The 23,423-nt window shown below is 29.2% G+C and overlaps 1 protein-coding gene across 1 annotated transcript in view; it reads left to right on the top strand.

Annotated features, from left to right (window-relative positions):
* The window catches only part of LOC107438967 (leucine-rich repeat-containing G-protein coupled receptor 5), a 186,707-nt gene that overhangs the window by 151,087 nt on the left and 12,197 nt on the right, over positions 1-23,423 (top strand). Inside the window, exons 9-15 of the mRNA XM_016051395.3 lie at positions 4,335-4,478; positions 6,347-6,487; positions 9,410-9,475; positions 11,128-11,271; positions 13,234-13,305; positions 14,660-14,949; positions 21,315-21,497. Coding sequence (XP_015906881.1) covers positions 4,335-4,478; positions 6,347-6,487; positions 9,410-9,475; positions 11,128-11,271; positions 13,234-13,305; positions 14,660-14,949; positions 21,315-21,497 — 1,040 coding nt within the window. The remainder of the gene's footprint in view (positions 1-4,334; positions 4,479-6,346; positions 6,488-9,409; positions 9,476-11,127; positions 11,272-13,233; positions 13,306-14,659; positions 14,950-21,314; positions 21,498-23,423) is intronic.

Here is a 23,423-nt window from a genome sequence, read left to right as displayed (position 1 = left end):
GAAAATTAATAGGTAAGCAACATAATTCAAGAGAGATGAAAAACGATTTTTAGTCCGTTTCTCATATTTCACGTATTTTTACGGTGGTAGCGTGTCATTGGCACCTTTATATTTTATAGTCTGCACTGTTCGAAAAAATTAAGAATTCGCTTAATTTATTCGCCATGTCAGCAAATCCACTCGCCCATAACTTATTAGCTGTCAGAAAATATTGATATTCATACTGAAATTGAAGTATTCAAGTGTGTATTGATCTTATTTTGTATGCAAAATTATAACAAATGTTTAATATTATTTTTTTTTCAGGCCGAGAAGTATTCGTTAGAATTCGTTTTGTTCATTATCCGAATATGTGTTCGTTGTCCGAAGTCAAATTTTTTTTTTCTTGAAAGTGTTCGTTATCCGAATAGGTGTTCGTTATCCGAACACAAAAATCTTTCGTGAAAGTGTTCGTTAACCGATTTGTTCGTTGACCGATCAGTTCGTTAACCGATCACCCACTGTACTCCTTAAATTACGAATCTTCGCCTTCTTAGCTTCCTGACCTTTGCAGTTACAGGCTTAACAGAGGCGTTTAGGTATTGCAAAATGGCTATGTGTGGCAAGAAGCAATCGATTACAATTCTACCTAGTAAAAAAATGAGGAGTTAGTGTTCCTATTTCAAAAACAGTCTAGATAGGGGAGAAATGAACTAAGTTATTGAACATTATCGATTCTGTTCGAAAAGACACCATATGGCTGAATAATGACTTTAAAATATCAGGTGAATCGAATATCGAATATATGGCCCATATTTGTTGAGTAGCGGCTATAAAATATCGGTTTAATCGGACAATATTAAGTAGGGTCTATATTGGCTGAATAACAACTAAAAAATAATGGATGAATCGAACTATTCGATACAGGGCCCATACGGACTATACAGCGGATTTAAAATATCTGGTGAGTCGTACAATTTTATCTATGGTCTATATTGGATAAGTACATAACAGCTATTAAATATCGGGATAATCGGACAATTTTATGTAGGGTTTATATTGGCTAAATAACGGCTATAAAACATCGGTTGAGTCTGACTCTTCTATATCGAACCGATATAGGCTGAACAATGACTTTAAAATATCGGGTGAACTTAGCAAATCTGTATAGGGCCGATTTTGGGTAAATAAGCACAATAAAATACCGGGTAAATTTGACAATTTTATATAGGGTAAACATCAGCTGAATAGTGAATATCGGGTGACTCGGAAATTTCTATATCAGTTCTATTTTGGCAAAATAATGGCCCTTTAGAATCTTGTTGAGCCAATATTGGCCCATTGAGTTCCCAAGTTAATTTGCTTGCTAAGGATCTCACTATTACTGTTAGGAACGAAACAAAATGTTTATTTGTTCAGGTTCGGTCTCGTGTAAGATACCGTTGATAACTTCTCTTAATCTTTGAGTATCGAAAGTAAAGTTATCCTCTGATAACTTTGTTTTCATTCTAAAATCGTTCCTTCAGGTCACAGATAAAAGAGATCACGAACAAACAAATGCGGGCTTTAAGCGTTTTGCTCGTAGCTTTATTGCCCACAAGAGACGTTTACTACTAAATCGAAGATACTCATCAACTTCGTTTTTCAATTTCTTTCCCTTCCAGTTCCGTTTTCAGGATAGGATCGTTAATTCCGTACATCGTATTTTTCTATCAGATGGAGCTGTAAAGGGACTCGCGAGCACTTTGCAAGTGCTTAGTTATCCCGATATTCATGATAAAAAATATTTGCTCTGGTTTTTAGCTTTTCGACCTCACATTCCTGATATTTGTGTGTGTTCAAAATATCCTAGTTTCTATGATCACAAATATGGATTTCAAAAAATATATTTGAAAAACCGTAAGATTAGGATTTTTGCAAAGATTTGGAATCAGGAATTGCATCAACAATTAATAACAAGAACAGTCGCATTTAAACTCCTACAATGTAATTAAAGCTAATCCTGCAAAAATATCTCAAAATGAAATAATTGCTATCTGAACTGAATCAAAAACTGAGCTTCAAAGTTCCTTAATTCCGATGCCATCCTGTCCAATTACTTAGCCGTATATGGTGTTATTGGCCCCACAAATTATCACATATACGAATTCATTGTTTGAGCCGCAATGGCTCAGGGGATAGAGCGTTCTCCTTCCAATGAGGTGAACCAGGGTTCGATACCGGCGTTGGGTGGTCGATGTGAATTCCGCATACAGCTTGCATCGACCACACTGCTGACGTGAAATATCCTCAGTGGTAGATGGATCTTGGGTTAGGTCAGGCTAAACGTGGGAGGTTCTCGTGGTCTTCCTCTCCATGTAACTCAAATGCGGATTAGTTCCATCGAAAAGTCCTCAACGAAGGCAAATTTCTCCCAATACTTGATCCAGGAGTTCCCTTGTCTTCTGGATTGGGTCCAAAATTGCAAGGCCACGGAGTTGAACATTAACAGTCGTAAACCCAAAAATTGAGTCGGCTGTTCAACGACGGTTATTAAAAAAATTCGCTGTTTTTTTTTAAAATAAAAGTCTATTTTTATTTCACACTTTTCTTACCTCTTTATTAACCGAGAAAGATATCTTTATATTATTGAAGTGGACATTATTTATGTCCTTTTTATCAAAAGAAAAATATCCTATCAATTTTTTGTTAAGCAGGATTAATATCCTTCGATCAAGTGAGATTGTTTTATCGTTTTGCTGAGCATTTTATACCATGTTAGAGCAGCACGTTTTGGAGAGAGATACCCTTTTTACTAAACAGTTTTTGACGAAAAGTTTGAACATTAAAATAAAAATTCTGAGATTTGAATACTTTTCTGTATGAGTTTTTTTTTTTTTCAATAAAGAATATGACTTTTTTTCCCTTTTGCTTGAAAAAAAAATTATAGAACATCGTAAAAATATAAATGGAATTTATTCCTATAATGAAAATAGAAATTATAATATAATTCTCGAAATTTCAAGAAAACAATTTTTTTAACTATTTTAACTTTTCTTATATGCTGTTTTAGTTCGTTAAGTTCACCTATTGACTAACCACTTAAAATTCTAACTCCATTGAACCAATAAATAATGTCACACCGCGATTAAAAAAAGGAAGATGGCAGTTAATTTATCGTCCCCAGCGTGAGCTTATCTTTTATATTCCTTATTTTATGCAGACGATAACTTTAAAATATGAATAAAAACTCATGTTATTAATGATTCATGCAAAATTTTATCATAAATTACAACACAAAAGAAACCAGTTTTTTTTCCGGAGCAGTAGTTGGCTACAAAGTATTGATCGTAATAATTCTTAAAAACAGAAGCATAAAAAAGTTTCGATATCTGTTTTTACAGTTGTTCATTGTTTAAAAAGATTAGAGCAAAGTTATTTATCAAAATAAGGAATTTAGGTTTTCTTTATGATGTCTAACTGTGTTCTGAACGTTTTCTAACTTCTTAACAAGATATATTAATGGTAGATGAATTTATAATAACATTTGTTTTTAATTTTATTATGATTTTTTTAATAATTATAATTTGTTTTCAGTTTTGACACCATTTCATTGCCCATCGAGGATTTTTTATTTTCTGTGACATATATTTTAGATTTATTCCAGAATTAAATCTTTTCCAAGCATAAATAAGTTAGTCCAAAATGTTGTTAGAGATCACAGACGAAGATTGTTTTTGAATCAAAACTGCACTTTTTATCAAGTATTTCCAGATAAAAATTACAGTCTTGTGTGGTCAAAAAATAATTTTTCTCTAAATATTTGTTTTTATCAAGCTGTTTTTTTTTAATCCTCCAGAAGTTCTTAATAAAAATTAAGGTAATATTAAAAATTCATGAATTAAAAGAGTCAATAAATTTTTTCCAAAATGCCCCACTGTTTATGTGATTATTTTTCTTTCTTTTTTTCGCTTCTATTTCATATTATCCTGAAAGCATACATGTTACGATTGTACTTCCGATTGCGATAGCGATAATATAAGCCAAAGCCAAAACTGTTATTTATTTTATTGGTTATATAGCAAATATGCTTTTCCATCGCTATAGCTCTATAATTGTTGCAATTGCACCTCCAATTGCGATACTGATTAAATTTTCCAAGATCTAAACGATTATTTATTTTAAAGCAAATATGATATTGTATCATCTGTTACAATTATTCCACATATCGTGATACTAAATGAAGTATTTCAACGCCAATGCTGTTATTTATTTAATAGTAGAAATGATTTTGTATCGCTAACTACAGCGTGCAAACAATTCTTAAAACAACCGCGTAACAAAATATTTATTTTATTAATGAATTTTTCTTTCAGTGTTTTTTCTGATAATGCCATCACGGAACTATCAGATTCAGCTTTTCGAAAGAATCCGAAGCTTACCTTATTGGAAATGGGTGGAAATCCAATCACCAAAGTGGGAAGTGGAACTTTTTCCAATTTACCTAGCCTTAAGAAATTGTAAGTCCTCAAAAAAAATTTCTTAATTATTATTGCAATCAGCTTTACGATTTTTTCCATAACTGTTACCTATTTTTAACATAATGTTTTTTTTTTCATTCTGTTTTATGTTTTCAAAATCATGGAAGCAGAATCATGTCTTTTTTTTTCTGCAAGACTTTCACAGTTGCAATTGTTCTTCGTGTATCGTCAGAACTAAACTAACAAATCTCACTCGTTAAATTTGCATATTTTTTTAAAAACAAATAATTTTATTTTGCAACCGAAATTTGTGAAATAAGGAGCCTTCATTAGTTACATGATAAATTATGTATAATGCCTGTATAAATATAAATATTTATTAACTGCATTTCGCAACACGGATATGGATTATTTGGCTATGATTCGGTATAAATAATTCTGCTCCAAACATAAATTGTTTCACAGAGATTGCAATTATTCAGCGAAGTTCATCGCAGCTTTGAGCATAATTCTTCAAATTCAAAATTCTGCCTTTCATATTAGTCATTAAAATCTTCCTAAAAGATGGATTACTGTGATTAGGTCTAAAGAATAGCCAATAAGATCGTTTTTTCGACGTTTTAACCTAAAGATTACACTGGAGAACAAATGTTTTGTTTCATTTATACAATTACTCGATCTTGCCTGATTCTGTTGTGGAGATTCAAATCAGAAATAAATTTTGCTCCTAAAGCTACAGTTTTTTTTTTTGAAGTTGAAATGTACAAGATTAAAAACGCTATATATAACAGGTAATTTAAGGTATATTACCAGGATTAAAATTCATTGGAACTCATGCCCCGAAATATCGAAGTACTCCACTTTTTAAGTATTTAATATCTGTTAAAAAATCTCATGCAGCAGAAAACGAAAAAAAATTTTCCCAGTGTTATCAATCGAACTACAGTGAAACTTCGCCTAAAGGTCACCTCTACTTAAGGGCCACCTCTATTAAGGGCCAATATTTTGAGGAACGAAAATTTTCCCCATAGGCATAATGTTAATTTTCCTCCCATTAGAGGGCCACATTTTCCTGACTACCTCCAATAAAGGCTATTTTTCCCCCGTCCCATGAGTCCCCGTGCCATATTTATCAAACCAAGAAACGCTAATAGAAGTAAATAAACTGATATCCCAATCCAAGGCATTAATAAATGATGCGAATTTAACTAATTTGTTTTATAGAGTTAAGGAATCATTAGAAACTAAAATTGTTTGCGAAAAAATTTTAAAAAGTAAACAAACTTCAATTGAACATTTTTTAAACATGTATAAAAACTTAAAATGTTAATAAACAGTTTTTTTCTACATAAATTTTGATTTCCTCATTTTATTTTTTGGTCACCCCCATTTAAGGGCCACCCCCCATAAGGGCCAATTTTCAATGGAAGGACAGGTGGCCCTTACCGAGAGGTTTCACTGTATATTTGTTAAATTATTATGATGCATATAAGTAAATGAGTGTTACTGATAAAAAAAAGTGAACTAATGAAAAATATTCATTAGTATCATTCTTTTTTAAAAGTAATATACTTAATTCCGTAATTTCTTTTAGCTGAAGTTCTCTATCTTAAATTAAGAAAGATAATACTTGATGGTGCATATTAAAATAAAGCTGGGCAACTTTAAAGCATAAAAAAGTCATACGCAATACTATAGTTTCGGTTCTATTATCAAGAACCCTCCTCAGTGTTAAAACACAGAGGGAGAATAATCGAAACACATATCTTCTTCTATGTTTTTTTCAGTACTAAGCAAAGTTTGTGGTTATAGAACTGAAACTGTAGCATGTGTGTGCTTGTGACTTTATTTATACTTTCTTTTTAAATATATTTTATTATTTTATATTTTAACTTTCATGTCTGTAGGCGAGTTTCGGAAGCAAGGCAGATGGAACAGTTTCCCGATCTAACAGGTACAGGAGCACTTGAATTATTAACCCTTGACCGGGCTAACCTAAAGCACATACCCCATGATTTATGCAAGAAAGTTCCTTTTTTGCGAAGATTGTAAGTATTTAAATTAATGAAAAAATACTTAATAAATAGTTCACATTATAAAAGTATTTAATCTTTTTTCATCATAGAATTTACTTTCTTTATTTTTCTTAATTTCACAAGGATCTCCAGCTTTTTTTATACATAAAAAGGGCCGCAATTCAGGCAAAATTTGAATTTGGCTTCATTTGAACTATAAGATAAAGTGAAGGCTGATAGTTCCATGGTTGTTAATCACTTCAAAAAAAAGTGTGTTTCATTGTTGCGCAATATTTTGAACGTTGTGTCATTTCCTAGTTGTGTAACTCGTGATTTTGGAGATCAAAAATGGTTTTCAAAAAAACATACGATTTTATTCTGTTAAAATATTTTCTTTGAGGTTTTAAAATATAAGGCTTACACCAACAAGCCTACGATCATCCACGCTGTAAAGGATGACGTTAAGTTATTCATAAAGTGTTTTGACAGCAATGTGTGACGGCAAAGCGACCTTAACATTATTTGATATATTGTTTCACGCATAATCCTGTACTTCGACATTTATAAATGAATGAAAAAACATCTCAACTTTTAATCAAAAGAGCCTTTTTTTCAATGGAAATCGTTTCTTGTTTGCATTTTGAGACTTTTCTGTTACATTTTTAATAAAAGTACATTTTTCTATTTACAAATATTTAATTGTGAAATGCCGTAAGAACTTATAAACTGTTGAAATCGTACTTTTTATAAAATACCATTTAGTGCTTTACTCTCCTGCTTTACTCGCATTTTATTATAATTTCACAAATATGAAGAAAAAAATTCAATTCATTATTGCTTGTATTATAATTTAGATGAAAGTAATTTTTAAAATATTGCGTTGTTTATATTTTATTATTGTTTAGAATTTTTTTTTACTGTAAATTGTAATAACTATTGCTTGGAGCAGTGGTCCCTAACCTGTGGTTGGTGAACCAGTACCGTGACATAAATCAAATAATACCGGGCAGCTCAAAAAAATAGGAAATTATTTCCATTTTATTTATGGTGGCGTATTTCTCTCGGATTTGTGCGCCTTTCTATGAACGAGAAGTTAACTTTATTAAATTAATGAAAAGACATCTCAACTTTTAATCAAAAGAGCCTTTTTTCAATGGAAATCGTTTCTTGTTTGCATTTTGAGACTTTTCTGTTACATTTTTAATAAAAGTACATTTTTCTATTTACAAATATTTAATTGTGAAATGCCGTAAGAACTTATAAACTGTTGAAATCGTACTTTTTATAAAATACCATTTAGTGCTTTACTCTCCTGCTTTACTCGCATTTTATTATAATTTCACAAATATGAAGAAAAAAATTCAATTCATTATTGCTTGTATTATAATTTAGATGAAAGTAATTTTTAAAATATTGCGTTGTTTATATTTTATTATTGTTTAGAATTTTTTTTTACTGTAAATTGTAATAACTATTGCTTGGAGCAGTGGTCCCTAACCTGTGGTTGGTGAACCAGTACCGTGACATAAATCAAATAATACCGGGCAGCTCAAAAAAATAGGAAATTATTTCCATTTTATTTATGGTGGCGTATTTCTCTCGGATTTGTGCGCCTTTCTATGGACGAGAAGTTAACTTGGAGCCGACAGACGTCACCTAAAGACCTCGCCAATACCGCGAATGTAATTGTATTTTGTTCTTATAGCATGTTTAAATACAAATACATTAAAATTATTAAATCAAAACCATCTGAAATATAAACAATCAACGGAAAAATTATTAAACGTTGACAGGTCCGCGGCGATGAAAAATTTGGGAGGCACTGACTTAGAGTACCTCGATTTCACACATTTATAATTTTCGTATTTTCCGCTTATTTGTTAAAAAAAAATTTCCTATTTTTACTTTTAATTATTCATTGTCATAACTTTTCTTAATTAATAAAACAAACTAATAAACTTCAATGAGCTTTTAACTAGAAATTTAAGATATTTTTTAATTAATAAACTTTTTTGATAAGTAATTTCTTTTAATTAATGAATTTTTTTAATTAATATTTTTTTTTAAATTAAACTATTACTAAAGCTTTGTGTTCTACTTAGAATGTGATTAAATTTATGTACGGAAATACATAACATAATGAGAAAATCTACAACATAAGAGATAAAAAGTTGAGATCAACGTATATGAGGAAATTTTATCTTTTAATAAGAGCATTAAAAGTTATTTTACTTAAATAAAATATTCAGTGCCATTAAAATATATCACCTTGAATAACTTTTGTTCTATGTAATGATTGAATTTCCACTAACTAAGTGCCAATTTTAAAGCTTCATAAAGGAGGCCTCAAACATACTAATTACATAATGCTAACTATGAATTAAGTTACGGAATTAGATATAAAAACTTTCTGTAAATAAACATACCTGTTATTCTCAACGGATTTGGATTCTTTTGTTATCAAAATATGGGAATAGCCACAATCTAGAAAATATGATTCTAATAATTCAATGGCAATTGGAAATATGGCAATCTGAAAAGTATTAGTCAGAAAAAGAGACAAAAGTTTAAGCTCTTATGCTTTATTTTTATTTTTGCCTTAACTTGGAAAGTTTTTAATCAAATCAGAAAATGTTGGCACACAATTAAATAATTCGTTTAATCAAAGGTCATTCCAAGTTAGAAATAATTTATTTACATACTACGTTTTTATGTTTGCTTTCATAACTTAAAAAGACAACTTAATTAATGTACTTGAGGTTCTTCTTCGAATCATTAAGTTCTTAAAAATCCCATTAGTAGAAAAAAAGTTATTCAGTCTGATACCTTTTCTTACGAATTGTACTAAATACTACGCATTGTAGCAAGCAATATTAATATCAAGCATTTGTAGTCAAGTTATGGATTTTATTGTAGTAAAAAAAAACACTTATACTCAATAATTTTTTTTTTCAGGATTCTTCGTTCTAATAAAATAAATAAGATTCCAGATCTTCAGGAATGCCGAGAACTTCGACAAATGTAAGAAAATTATAGTTTTGTTCTTTTTTTTTCTTCTTAAACATCAGGAAGTGTGTTGCACTTTGGACCAACTTTAACTTTTAATTCTTTTATGCAGTAAGTAATAATTTAAAATACTTTAATAGTTCGCCGAAAATAGGTTAAACCTTTGCGAATTGATAAGATTTTTTTGTTAATGAAATCTTCCCTGCACTTTAGAAAATAAATTAGCGAGAAAAAAAAATGATTCAAGATGCAATATGATTTTGTACATTCAACCACGACATTGTAAAAAAGACTGCGTCAAAATTGAGCAAAAAATATGTCAAAATAGCTCCAAAACAATTAATAGTCGAATTTGAAAACCCCGTTCATTCAAATTGAAACAGTGTATACTCATTTTTGAGCAAAATGCATGCGAAGAAACAATTGCGTGAGTGAGATGATCATTGGCTGCCTGCAGGATTTGAACCACGGATCTCCGGTTTCGTAGTAGATGCTCTAACCACCATATTTGTAAACTCGGTTCAGGGAGAGTTAGAAAGCTTTGTATAGTGGTAGCCAAAATGAGACCTTGTATAGTGGCTGTACTTTTCTAATTTACTTAAATAAGTGTGCGTCCCTTATTTGCAATGATTGGATAATACAGCTTGAAAAATCGTGATCAAAAGAATCTTTATTTTTGATAATTAAGAGTAGAATGTTGTATCTTGGATACGCATCGTAACAAAGCAGGTAAAAATGGATATAGTTTATCAAGTTAAAAAAAAAAGAATTTGATGGAATCAACGTATTTTTGTGAATTTCATTAATAAAAAGCAAATATCTCTTACGTTAATTATGCAGCATCATGAAACTACAATTTAGTTCTAAACTACACTGGTGTTAGAAATTAAGAGAGTTTGCAGACTTGGTCGATTATCTCTAGAACTACTGGACCGATTTTTAAAGGAATTTGATGTGTACATGAATTGATAGAATACAAAACAAATAGCCATTCAACAATTGTAATACACACGGGTAATCGTGCGCAACACTCGTTGGAGTCCAAAGGTGTGAAATTGTCGCAAGACAATTCAAGCCAATTGCCACAGGAAATGGTAAACTGCCTTATTTCAAGTTTTAAATTATGCTGCAAGACCTGTATATCTGTAAGAGGGGACCATACCCTCTATTATGCCTTTTTTATTGTTTATTCTGTGACCGCTGTTTCATGCTTCCCTACTCCTAAGAGTGTTACGCACGATCATGTGAGTGTTTTACAATTATTGAATGGTAATTTGTTTTGTATTGTATCAATGTATGTACATATCAAATTTCATTAAAATCGGTCCAGTAGTCCTAGAGATAATCGACCAAGCCTACAAATTCTCTTAATTTCTTACAGCAGTGCATTTTGTTACCAGATTAAATAAATTAACATAATTAAAAAAACGACTGTAGAACACTTTGTTCACTTATGTGAATTGCTTATTTTTAAATTCTCCTTTTTGTATTATAAGTTACAGCTCAGGTTATTTCAGTTTTCGTTTCCAATGCGAGAAACAAAATTTGATCGGTTTTCGTGACATTATATGCATTAGTGTTTAATGGAATATAAATGTGAATACTTCTACAGTCTAATATTTATATATTTTCTTAAACTCATTCCATTGACGTTGTTCTATTTTCAGAGATTTCAGTTACAATGAGATTGCATCCATCGATAATTCACCATTTCAGTTTCAAAACAAATTAATAGATCTCTTCATTAGTTTCAATTTCATCACTTACATTCCAGAAGAGGCATTCTTGGGATTAGAAAACCTGCAAGTCTTGTAAGTAGATATTTTTCTTATATTTATTTTCTTATATTATGTCTTGTTGTCATTTTTTTTATTATTGTTGTTTATACTATATGTGCTCTTATATATTTTTCAAAAACAGTCTTTTGAAAAAGCATATTTGGATTATATTTTAATACTTATATTTACTTCATAAATGTAATAAGCTAAGGTAAGAAAAATATGCATGATATAATATTGTACTTCTCTAAATTGTTATAGATTCGTTTTAAAGTTTGAGAAAATTAGTTTTTTGAGTTCTGTACTATCTTGAGTTTGTATGTCAAGCGATCGGAAACATCTCCCCGTGATACTGTTTTAAGTTTGCATGCCAAAATATAGGAGGCCTCTCTCCGTAATACTGTTTTGAGTTTGTATTCCAAGCAATAGGAAACCTCTCTCTATAATACTGTTTTGAGTTTGTATGCTGAGCAATAGGAGACCTCTCTCGGTAATACTGTTTTGAGTTTGCATGCCAAATAATAGGAAACATCTCCACGTGATACTGTTTTGAGTTTATATGATGAGCAATAGGAGACCTCTCTCCTTAATACTGTTTTTGGATTGATTCATTAGGGCGACAGAGGATATCAATTCAGGAGATTCAATTCCGTCGTTTCAACCGGCCAATCCTAAGTTGAGGCTATTTAGTCGGCGAAAGGTATTAAGTTATAATTCGAAAATTTTATACAGATATTCTTGTTAAGAAATATTAATTTTTCAGTGCTTTTGCAAGCCGATCAGCAAGTTCTGTCTGTGTATATATTTAAAATTTTAAGCATTTTTCACAATTTTTGCCCATTTCATCGGCAGAAGATAATTTTGCATTTTTCAAAATTTTTGTCCATTGCATCAGCAGAAGATAATTTTGTATTTTTCACAATTTTTGTCTTTTGCATCGACAGAAGATAATTTTGCATTTTTCAAAATTTTTGCCCATTTCATCGGCAGAAGATAATTTTGCATTTTTCACAATTTTCGCCTATTGCATCGACAGAAGATAATTTTGCATTTTTCAAAATTTTTGCCCATTGCATCGGCAGAAGAAAATTTTGCATTTTTCACAATTTTTGCCCATTTCATCGGCAGAAGATAATTTTGCATTTTTCACAATTTTTGTCCATTGCATCAGCAGAAAACAATTTTGTATTTTTTACTATTTTTGCCCATAGCATCGGCAGTAGATAATTTTGCATTTTACACAATTTTTGCCCATTGCATCGACAGAAGATAATTTTGCATTTTTCACAATTTTTGCCCATTTCATCGGCAGAAGATAATTTTGCATTTTTCACAATTTTTGTCCATTGCATCAGCAGAAGACAATTTTGTATTTTTTACTATTTTTGCCCATAGCATCGGCAGTAGATAATTTTGCATTTTACACAATTTTTGCCCATTGCATCGACAGAAGATAATTTTGCATTTTACACAATTTTTGCCCATTGCATCGGCAGAAGAAAATTTTGCATTTTTCACAATTTTTTCCCATTTCATCGGCAGAAGATAATTTTGCATTTTTCACAATTTTTGCCATTTCATCGGCAGAAGATAATTTTACATTTTTCACAATTTTTGCCCATTGCATCGGCAGAAGATAATTTTGCATTTTTCACAATTTTTGCCCATTGCATCGGCTGAAGATAATTGTGCATGTCTCTAAATGAAGATAGTTAAAAATTTCTCCGCCCTTCCACTAATCTGTTGGTAAAATGTTGGCTATCTGTTGGTCACTACTCATTTTAAGAAAAAATAATATCTATTATATATGAATGAATGCTAAATAAATATTTTACAAAATACTTTGCATACGCAGCGTTATGTTAGTTCGGTGGGCGTCAATTTATTTTTCGTAATTTTATTGATTTATTATGTATTGTATTATTGTCTCTGAAATATTCATTGTATATTTCTTATTTAAGTTCAGTGATTACATTTTACTTTACTTTATTATAGAGATATGATGCACAATCAAATTGAAAACATACATGAAAACGCATTCATGAACTTATCAAAGTTAAGAGACCTGTAAGTATTTTTAGTTTACTTAATCTAAATGTTTTCGCATTGTTTTTATAAAATGTCGAAAGAAAAAATAATTTTTTTAGCAATTTTAAAGTACATTTGTTTCCTTTTTTTTAATTTTTGACAAATGCTTGATTTTAATAAAAATATTCTTAGACGTTTTTTTTCCGGTTAGTCATAAATAATTCTAGAATATTGTAAATTTTTAGAGACAACTTGTAAGACACGAAAATATTTTTTACAAATGAGATTTTTTGTAATTTTCTGATACCTTTGAATATTTTACATCATGGTTTGAGTAAATATTACATAAAATATTTTTTGAGCATTATATTAGTATTAAAAAGGTTTAAAGTGAGATCTGAGCAAGAAGTTCATGATCAATTTTTGGTGAATTCTCCTAGATTCTTTTTTGATTAGATAATTTTCTAACACAATATCACTCATTGCTTCTTTTCTGTTAACTACCGTTTTTATTTTGGTTTTTGTTTCTAATTTGTGATTGAGCAAACTGTTTTCGAGCCATTGCCACGTGGAGGTAGATTAATAACAGGCTAACAGTCGATACCATTTTTTTCTTAATTTTGTGGCTAAATAATTTTTTCTTGATTTGTGTAAAACAAGAAAACAAAATCTCCAATAAAAAGTTGAGTTCGAATACTTACAAAGAAATTGTATGCAATGAAAATTCTAAACAGCAAAATACTGTTTGGTTTTATTTTAGTTTGACCCAAGCAAAACAGGTTAAAAAAAAAAAAGAAGAAGAAGATTTATCCATTTTAAAAGCAATTTAAATTAGAATTTTTTCACATTGAATATTTTTGTAAACTTTTATCAGGAAAATCTTTTGGCATTAAAATATATTGGATAACGTATTTAATGTAAGTACTAATAACAACCAATGAAATTAATTGTTGAACAAACTCTTTTATTTAATTTTAGATATGAACTACACTGTGAAATATTCGGGAACAAATTGCGGTATGAAGTATGAGTACTTTGGGTGCATCATCCGTAAAATCAATTTTTGCGTTAAATCCATTTCCACCGTGAAATATTATACCGTATATTTTATAATAATATTTATTTAACTACAGTAATTCCTTGATTTTACTGTAATTATTACTTTAAAAATTACGGTGTATTAGATGTTTTGTAACGTGTCCCGGAAAAAAATTAAATATACGGTAAAAATTACTGGCTCAGTGAGTCTTAGTACTTTTTAATGCAATTTGATCTAACATTTGTTACATAGTGCAATTCAAAGACTATGAAAATGATATGCAATTACGTCAAACAATTTAACCTTTTGTTATTTCCACAATTCTGATTCATTATATCTTTAATCTTTCCGCAGAAATTTAGGTGAGAATAAGTTCTCTGTATTGCCCACTGAGGGTTTGCAGAATCTGAGGCAACTGAAGACGTTCAACAACAGGAATCTTCGCGAATTTCCACTTCCAGAACACTTCCCAAAAGTCCACACCCTCGCTTTGTCTTACGCTTACCATTGCTGCATATTCCGACCCCTTGCAAGAAGGCTTCCTCTGCCCGCTACATTGAAAGAAACAATTGTATGGTTGACCAGAGAAGATGTCGATATGGATGCCTGGAGCACCAACATTACCGACGTCTGGCCTGGATACGGTAAGTGGATATTCATTCCCGTGCTAATAGCTGGTTGAATAAAATGCTCAAGAATATTTTCAGTCAACTACCAACCAAATTACCAACTTATTGTGGTATCGACCATGTCAACCTTCATCTTTGAAAAGGCACCTCTAGATAGAGTAAAGTTAAGATGTCATATATACTAGTGAATTGGTATTTAATATTTATAGTGGTTGTTACACCACAGTATGAAACTGCGTTTCTTAAGAGGACGCCTTACGGGGAAGAAAATTTTCGTCCTCAAATTCTCTTTCTCCTTCATTACTATTTTAAAAGTAAGTTCGAGCAAACCAGGAGTCTGTCATGAAGCTTAAGTTGCTGAAAAAAATACTTCAAAATATTAAAATGCAAACAAATTATTAGAAGAGAGCTTCTCCGTTGCATGAACTTTAGTTATCATCTCGTAATTTATTTTCATTTGTATATTTTAATATTTTCTTTTCAGTATTTGAAACTTCATGGCTTACTCTAGATTTGTCTAACAAGGGAAATTAGGGAAGTGTGACTCGCCAATTTTGAAATAAACTAGTGAGATGTATGCCTTATGAGGAATAATTTTAGGGGGCAACATTCGCTTCCGCCCTTGGAAGGTCCTGTGAGAGATAAAAAATAATTCAATTTATAGAAAAATCGGTATTTTATTACTTCAATGCAGACTATTAGTTAGTGTAATTGTTTCATATTCCAATTAATCTTGTGGTACTTTCACGTACTGTATAATGCATATTTATTGTCAAAATTGATTTCGAAAATTTTATATATCTGTAGTTTTTCAGAAAAACCTGTTAGGCTAATTTAAAAAAAAAAATTTGACAGCAAATTTTTAAAAAAATTTTTTTCAAGAAACTTTCCAAATTAATTGGAGTATGTAATTGCAAATCAATTAATTAATAAATAATTAATCAAAAATTAATTAATTAATACTTAATTTTCTGATTAATTTATTAATTAGCAAATTAATTAATTGGATTATGAGACAATTACACTAACTAATAGTCTGCATTGAAGTAATAAAATACCGATTTTTCTATATATTGAATTATTTTTATCTCTCACAGGACCTTCTATGGGCCGAAGCGAATGTTGCCCCCTAAAATTATTCCTCATAAGGCATACATCCCACTAGTTTATTTCAAAATTGGCGAGTCACACTTCCCTAGTTTCCCTTGTAAGCTCACTTTTTCTGCACTTGAAATTTTAAATTAGTAATGAAGAAAAAACAGAATATGCCGCGAAAATTTTCCTCCGTGGTATGGTGTTCTCTTAAACTATGGAATGAGGTTAAAAGGAATTAAATTTAGAATACTTTGACACTAAATACGCTAATGAATATTTAAAAAAAAAATAGAATTTAACTAATAGAATTTTATATTTCATTTTCTATGTCCTATAAGGAATTTTCCTCTTCCCAGTGTCCGAGAAGTCATTATTTTCCTTTTTTTACTGCATTAGCTACTTTACAATACTCAGAGAAAAAATGTATAGTAAAAAGTATCAAAATATGGTAAAATTTACCGTGTTTCTGTCTCTATGGGAACACCAAAAAGCAAGATAATTTTTACCACTTTGATAATGATGTTTTCGAATGGAACAATAAAACATGGTTTTCTGATGGGTGATAAAATTGGTAAATGTGGTAAAATTTTATACCAAATAATAAAATTTGAACAAAAATTATTTTCTAGCAACACCGCAAAATTTCTTGTGCTAATCTCTTCTAAAAAACTGCTCATTTTAATATATTTTGAAGCAATTTTAATTTTTTTGCGCCAACCTTCGAACGTTTATCTCGCTGTAAATATATTTCGTTCCAAAAATATAATGTATTAAGGGGACCGGAAAGGAATGTCGTTTCGGTGTATTAAATATTCGTTAGTCTTAAAGACCAATTAATTGTTTTTTTTTTCGATTCATTTTCGATCCGGCATTGAAAGGTTGTTGTTAACGAGGGGGAATACATTATAGGTTAAAAATAAAATCTTGATAGCAAATATCAAACGCACCGAAACGACATTACTTTCCGGTTCTTCTAATAGGTAGCAGTTGGTGTGCATTTTGATTGGTTTTTACTTGCATTGTATGATGTAATAAAATGTCTTGCAACCTAACATCAATTATAATTAAGGTAGAAATTAGAAACAAAATGAAAATTTTTAAAGGAACAGTTTTTGTTTCATTGTACATTAGCGAATTTGCTCCTAAATTAAGATTTAAAAGAAAAAACTTAGTGATTGAAGTATTGTCTTGTCAAGTATTAAAAAATTCTAAGTTCTAATGTTACAAAGACGATGACACTGCAACAGCTAAAAAGAAGAAAAAAAGCTTAGCTTTGATATCCAATACACAATGATTAAATCGTTAAAAAAAAGTACGATTCTTGCTTTAATTCTAAAGGTACAATAGTTAAAATTCCAAGTTAATTAATTTCAGCTTAGAAATTTAAAACGTGTCAAAACTTATTTATCTCAAATTATAAAAAGAACGGATCATTTAAGAAATACAATGTAAATTTTTTGATCTTATACTTAATTTTATTATGAATATGCAATTTTTATTGCTAGATTGAAAATGCGAATCTAACTGTGTCAGTTTTAAATATTTAAGTAAATTAATTGAGAATGGGACAAAAAGCAAATCACTCAAGCAATACATTTTCCTAGACGTCAAATAGCTTGATGATTTATGTTATCGCTCGAAATGAAATATTTGCCAATAATTCCTAATGGAGATGAAATATTTATTCAATTTATATTCTGAAAGTAAATAGGCAATATAAATTTCCAGAGAATACATTTCATTGCAGCTTTAGAGTATGATGCAGTATTTAAAATTTTTTAAAGAAAATAATTTGCATTTCTAAATTACGAAATAAAATTGTGACAAAACGAATTTTTTTTCGTGTTTCCTGTAATTTGTTTTTTACAAAGTAGCATTAGGTTCAGTATATTTAATAAACTGATACATAAATGTTGCATTTATTTACTGCTTAATTCAATGTAATCCCAGCTATATTTAATAAACTGATAAATAAATGTTTGCATATATTATTAACTATAAATGTTACATTTATTACTGTTACTTTCAATATCCCAGCTATATTTAATAAACTGATAAATAAATGTTATATTTATTACTGTTACTTTCAATATCCCAGCTATAACTTTAATAAACTGATAAATAAATGTTAAATTTTTTACTGTTACTTTCAATATCATCCAAGCTATATTTAATAAACTATTAAATTAATGTTATATTAATTACTGTTTCATTTATTACTGTTACATTCAATGCAATCCTAACTATATTTAATAAATTTATAAATAAATGTTGCATTTATAACTATTACATTCCATGTAATTACAGCAATTTTTAAAACAATGATAAATAAATTTTACTTTTTTACTGTTACATTCAATGCAATTTCAGCTATATTTAATAAACTGAGAAATAAGTATTTTTTAATTCATTTAAATATTGCTTGTTAAGCACCGTATTTTAGATCTTGACTCAAGAGCATTTAAGTTTAATGAAAAATAATTTAAATAAAAATAGCAAGCAATAACATTACAAATTTTCTATTTATTCTAAAGAACTAATTTCTTATTGTTTATTATTTTTGTTTATCTACTTCGAACTTTTGATTTTTTTTTCATGAATGATTCATGAGGATACCAAAAAACAAAAATTAAAGAGGTGTGATTTCCTTACATGAGCAACAACACTAGGATAAGAAAGATAGTTTCCATTCAAGTCAAGTGGTGTAATTTTCTACCATTTTTAATTATTAAAAATTATATATATAAAATATTTTAAAAATCTGTTTTTTTTTTTTGTTGAAAGTTTGGCGAAAAATAAAATTAAATTTGTAGCTCGTTAAAAGGTGAAAAGAGATTTCCATTAAAAATATCATGTAATTTATTTTTTACAAAATTTTTTATTGTAAATTTGGGAGAGGGGGAAATCACGTGATAATTTATGTGAGGTATTTGAGCAGATCTCGTCTGATGACTATAAAAAAGTTGAGGATTTGCGAGAAAATTATCAACTAGTATATAAAAGTTTGCTTGTTAGTGTTTTTCGAATAGTGCCGCGCTATATTTCACTCTATCCGTTATAAGAATTTCTAATAGAACTTTTTTAGAAAATCGTAGAGAACTCTAACTAAATATGTAATCTCTTCTTTACAACAGATATTTAATTTAGATTAAGAAAATCCAAATTTATAGTGGAAAAGCGACGGAACAAATAAGATAAATTCATTACGTCAATAATTTTATCATAACTAAATATTACATTTTTTCAAGCCATTTAGCTTCATTGGCACAACTAATGACATTCATGTGGCACGTACAATATTTTTTATTGCTTTTAATATTTTTCTAGTCAGCTAAAAATGCAATATATATTCCAGTAAAAAAAAAAAAAAGTTTTCCTGTCAAAAAATTATATAATTTCCTAGTCAAAAACTTTTCTAAGGCTAATGCCTGTTTCTGCTTTTTATTATAAACATTACGAATAGTAAAGAAGCATTTATACAAGTAATGCCAATAGACAAATGTATTCTTTCTTACATATCGAACTGAAAATATTACTGAAAAGCTCACATTTTTATGGGACTAGCTGCTCAATTGTAGATTTCAATGACTGTCTGTCCTCCGATCATAAATATTAAAAAATATTAAATATAGGCTAAGATTTTTATTAAAATTTATGTTTCTCGAAATAAAATAAAATCTTTGTAGCCATTTCTAAATCATGTCATATTCCCAAATCTTAATTGAGTATTAAAATGCTAAAAATATTGCTTGAAAAAAGAATGAACTTTTTTAACATTTGTTTCCAAGCAATAAAGCCTGATTTATGAAATACATATTACTTTAATTGTAAATAATATTATTTAGAATAAAAGTAATTTTTTTTAGTAAAGCGATCATAAAGGAAATAATAACATAAAGGAATGACTATTCAGTTGCTCGTGATAAATTGTTATGACCATTATTTATCAATTCTGTGACGACAAATGTTGAGCTATATTGGTACGTCTATCATTAGTTTTAATAAATGACTTTTTATTATATATTTACTTGTTCTCTATGGTAGAGTACGCAAAATAAAAAACAGACCACCCTGAATAACTTTTAACTGGGTAATAAGGTCCCCATAGTTTTGTCAAGTTTGGACCCTTTAATGTAATTTTTTTTCTTGCATATTTCGCCATATCTCGAACTTTTTAAGCGAATTGAAACATTTTTGCACACAATTATAAAATTCGTTTATCTAAAGATAATTCCATGAAAAATATAATTGTATAAGTTATATTATGTAAATAGTAAAATTTATTATTTTATTTAATAATGGTCGAAAAAACTTTGAACTGTAAGGTATACAACTTTTTGCATCATTTTAAAGAATGTAGTTTTAAATGGAAAAATAACGAAAATTGAGCTAAATCGGTCGAATAGTTCATGAGAAATTGAATTTTTTCAGGATGCCATGTTTTTAAAATTCGATTTCTCGAGAAATATTCAACCTATTTCACTCAAATTCTGTATTTTTCCATATAAAATTACATCCTTTAAAATGATGTAAAACATTTCATACCTTAAAATTCAAATTTTTTTCGACTATTATTAAATAAAATAAAAAATAATAAATATTTGCCAAAAGTTATATTTTGCATGAAATTATCTTTGGATGAACTAATTTTATAGTTGTATGCAAAATTATTCAATTCGCTTTAAAAGTTCTCGAGATATGGCGCAATACGTAAAATATAAAATTAACATTAAGGGGTTCAAACTTTGGACCGTTCTCCTGACCAGAGTATGAAGATCATATTTTCCAGATTGCGGCTTAACCCTATATTTTGGGAATAGAAAATCCGAATCTGACGAAAAAAAGGTATGTTTATTCAGGGAAGTACATTTTTGTATTTATTTCGTAACTTAAAATATCGTCAGTATTGATTGATTAATTAACATATTTGATGTCACAATCTCAAAACTTTAAAATTGATATTCAGGGTGGTTCGTTTTTGACTCTGCGCACTGTGCATCAGTTTTGATCAACAACAAAAAACTTTTTTTTCTTCATTACTGCAAGCGTTTTCAGATTTATACGCCATTTTGAAATTGTTTTTTCATTTAATTAATAATTTTTTTTATCTTACAACTTTGCTTAAACCTAGTATTTTATGTAAGAAATTAAGCGAGTAAAATTGTTATCTCTCTTGCAATCTTTATGGTTTTGATAGTCAATGAGAGCTCATTATCAATAAACTCAATGGTGTTTAAAATATTTAATTGCTTAATTGTATTATTTCTTTTTCTCTCTTCCCATAGAAAATTTTTCCTCCAAGTTCGAGGAATTCGCTAGTCAATTATGGAAAACCTTTGGTCGAGATTATACAATTCCTGATAATTTAGCGCAGTTTGCAGAAGAGTACTTCCAAGATTACAAGATTAGCCAAGGTCCCGATAATGCTGGTCATGACAAACAACCTGTTCAGTGCTTACCCGAACCAGGTAACATTTCCAATCAGATTTCATCATGCACGGTCAGGAACAGCAGGAAAAACCTGGAATTGTCTTGAAATTTAATTTTGCCTATAAAAAGCACGGAAAATAGGAATTTAAGAAAAAAAAGCTGGAAAACTACATTATATCTTAAAAATAACCAGTCTCAGAAGTGTCAGTAACAGTAATCAGTTATTGAGATTCGAGTGAAATATATCTGTAACAATTATTTATTGTAAAAATTTCACATTTCACAAAATCTAGTATTAGACATTAGAAGTAAAAAATCAAAGTTGTCTGAGGAAAAATTTGCATGGTATGGATAAAATATGGTTTTGATTTTCACTGAAATTTTTCTGATATACCTGAAAAAGTCGGGGAATTTTTTTCTCGAAAATGAGTGGGAACCATATCATGCCACACTATAGCTTAAAATAAGTATCCTTTGAGTTAAGTGAACAAAGTAAATAATTTCACATTAAATTATTAGAATTATGTATGAACATATTTAGCAAGAGATTCATAAACTATAAAAATGAACGTATCATTTACGTTACGTCTGAATTATCGGTACCTTTTGATAACCGTCAAGTGATATTTTTCTCATTTAGGTAAATACAGGTTATGCAACAACCGAGATTATCTAGTGATTTTCTTCCATTGATTTTTTATTTACTACCTGCCGCCTTTATATTTGATTTGTGTAACAGGCTTAGTTTAGAACACGGTTTGATCTTGTTTTTTAAAATAAGCAATGTTGTTTGCCTTTGGCTCAGTATTACTGTGTCAGCAGGGTCAGATTAAAGTATGATGGGACCATGGGGCTAATGCGTAGCTTAGAGCCCTACCTATACCAAATTATCAAAAACCTGTTGAAACCCGTTGTTAAGCAATTCAGCATCTGATAAATTCAGGTGTCAGGCTTGATTGTTTCATAAAAATTTAACCAAAAAAAAGCTTTTTGAGATTTTAAATTCTTTTAAAAAACATTATATTAAGTATTTAACATTCACTAACAAAAATATCTAGTGTAAAATTATAAACCTATAATAACAGTAAGAACTATCAAACACATATTTTTTAAATTCTAGAGAAGCAAATTAGAATTTTCCATTTTTACTAAATTTGTTATATTTTTTCCAACCATTGGCCAGAGGAAAATGTCAGTGTTTTGTAGATATTCACAGAAAATTATTTAGACAAACCACGCACTTGTAACCTAAAGAAAAAGAAGATAATAGATAGATTTAGGAAATTGGGTGAAGACCAAAAGGACGATCAAATATAATTTTTATCCCATAATTTTTTTTCCTATTTCCCGAATTTTACATTAAAAAATTATAAAATTTTTTTAAGGATTCTAAAGAAGATTGTTCAAATTATGATTGATAATACCTAATAAAATTTTAGAAAATTGCAAAAAATCTATTTTAACTTCTATAATAAATATAATATCATAAATATATTAAATATAATATAATATTATATAATTATTATATAATATAATAAATATATAATATAATGAATATAATAATAATAACTATAATAAATTTACAGATCACTTTAAGAGGGCCTTTAAAATATAGGTCCTGAGACTACAACCCTAGTTGTCCCCCTTTTAATCTGGCTGTGCGTGTCAGGTTTTTGCATTATTGAACTCAATATTCATTTTAATCTTCAAATATCCTTAGCTCATTAACAACGCAGGATGAATGTATTGTAAATGAAGTGCACCCTCAAATTATGCAGATCAATTTTTTTTTTTAAATATCTCAATCATCTAGGGGATAAACACATTTTTAAGATTATATTCAGATGATTATAAATTGTTTGTCATCAGTCATTCAGTAACCAGACATAGTTTCTAGTTTCTTATGATCTAGAAGTTTTGTTTTATATTAATACAAACTCCTAATTTTTTTTATTTATTTAACG

Source organism: Parasteatoda tepidariorum, chromosome 6, assembly GCF_043381705.1.
Source record: "Parasteatoda tepidariorum isolate YZ-2023 chromosome 6, CAS_Ptep_4.0, whole genome shotgun sequence".
Taxonomy (NCBI): Eukaryota; Metazoa; Arthropoda; class Arachnida; order Araneae; family Theridiidae; genus Parasteatoda; species Parasteatoda tepidariorum.
Note: the sequence above shows the minus strand (reverse complement) of the source record. Positions and strands in the feature narration are given on the sequence as shown.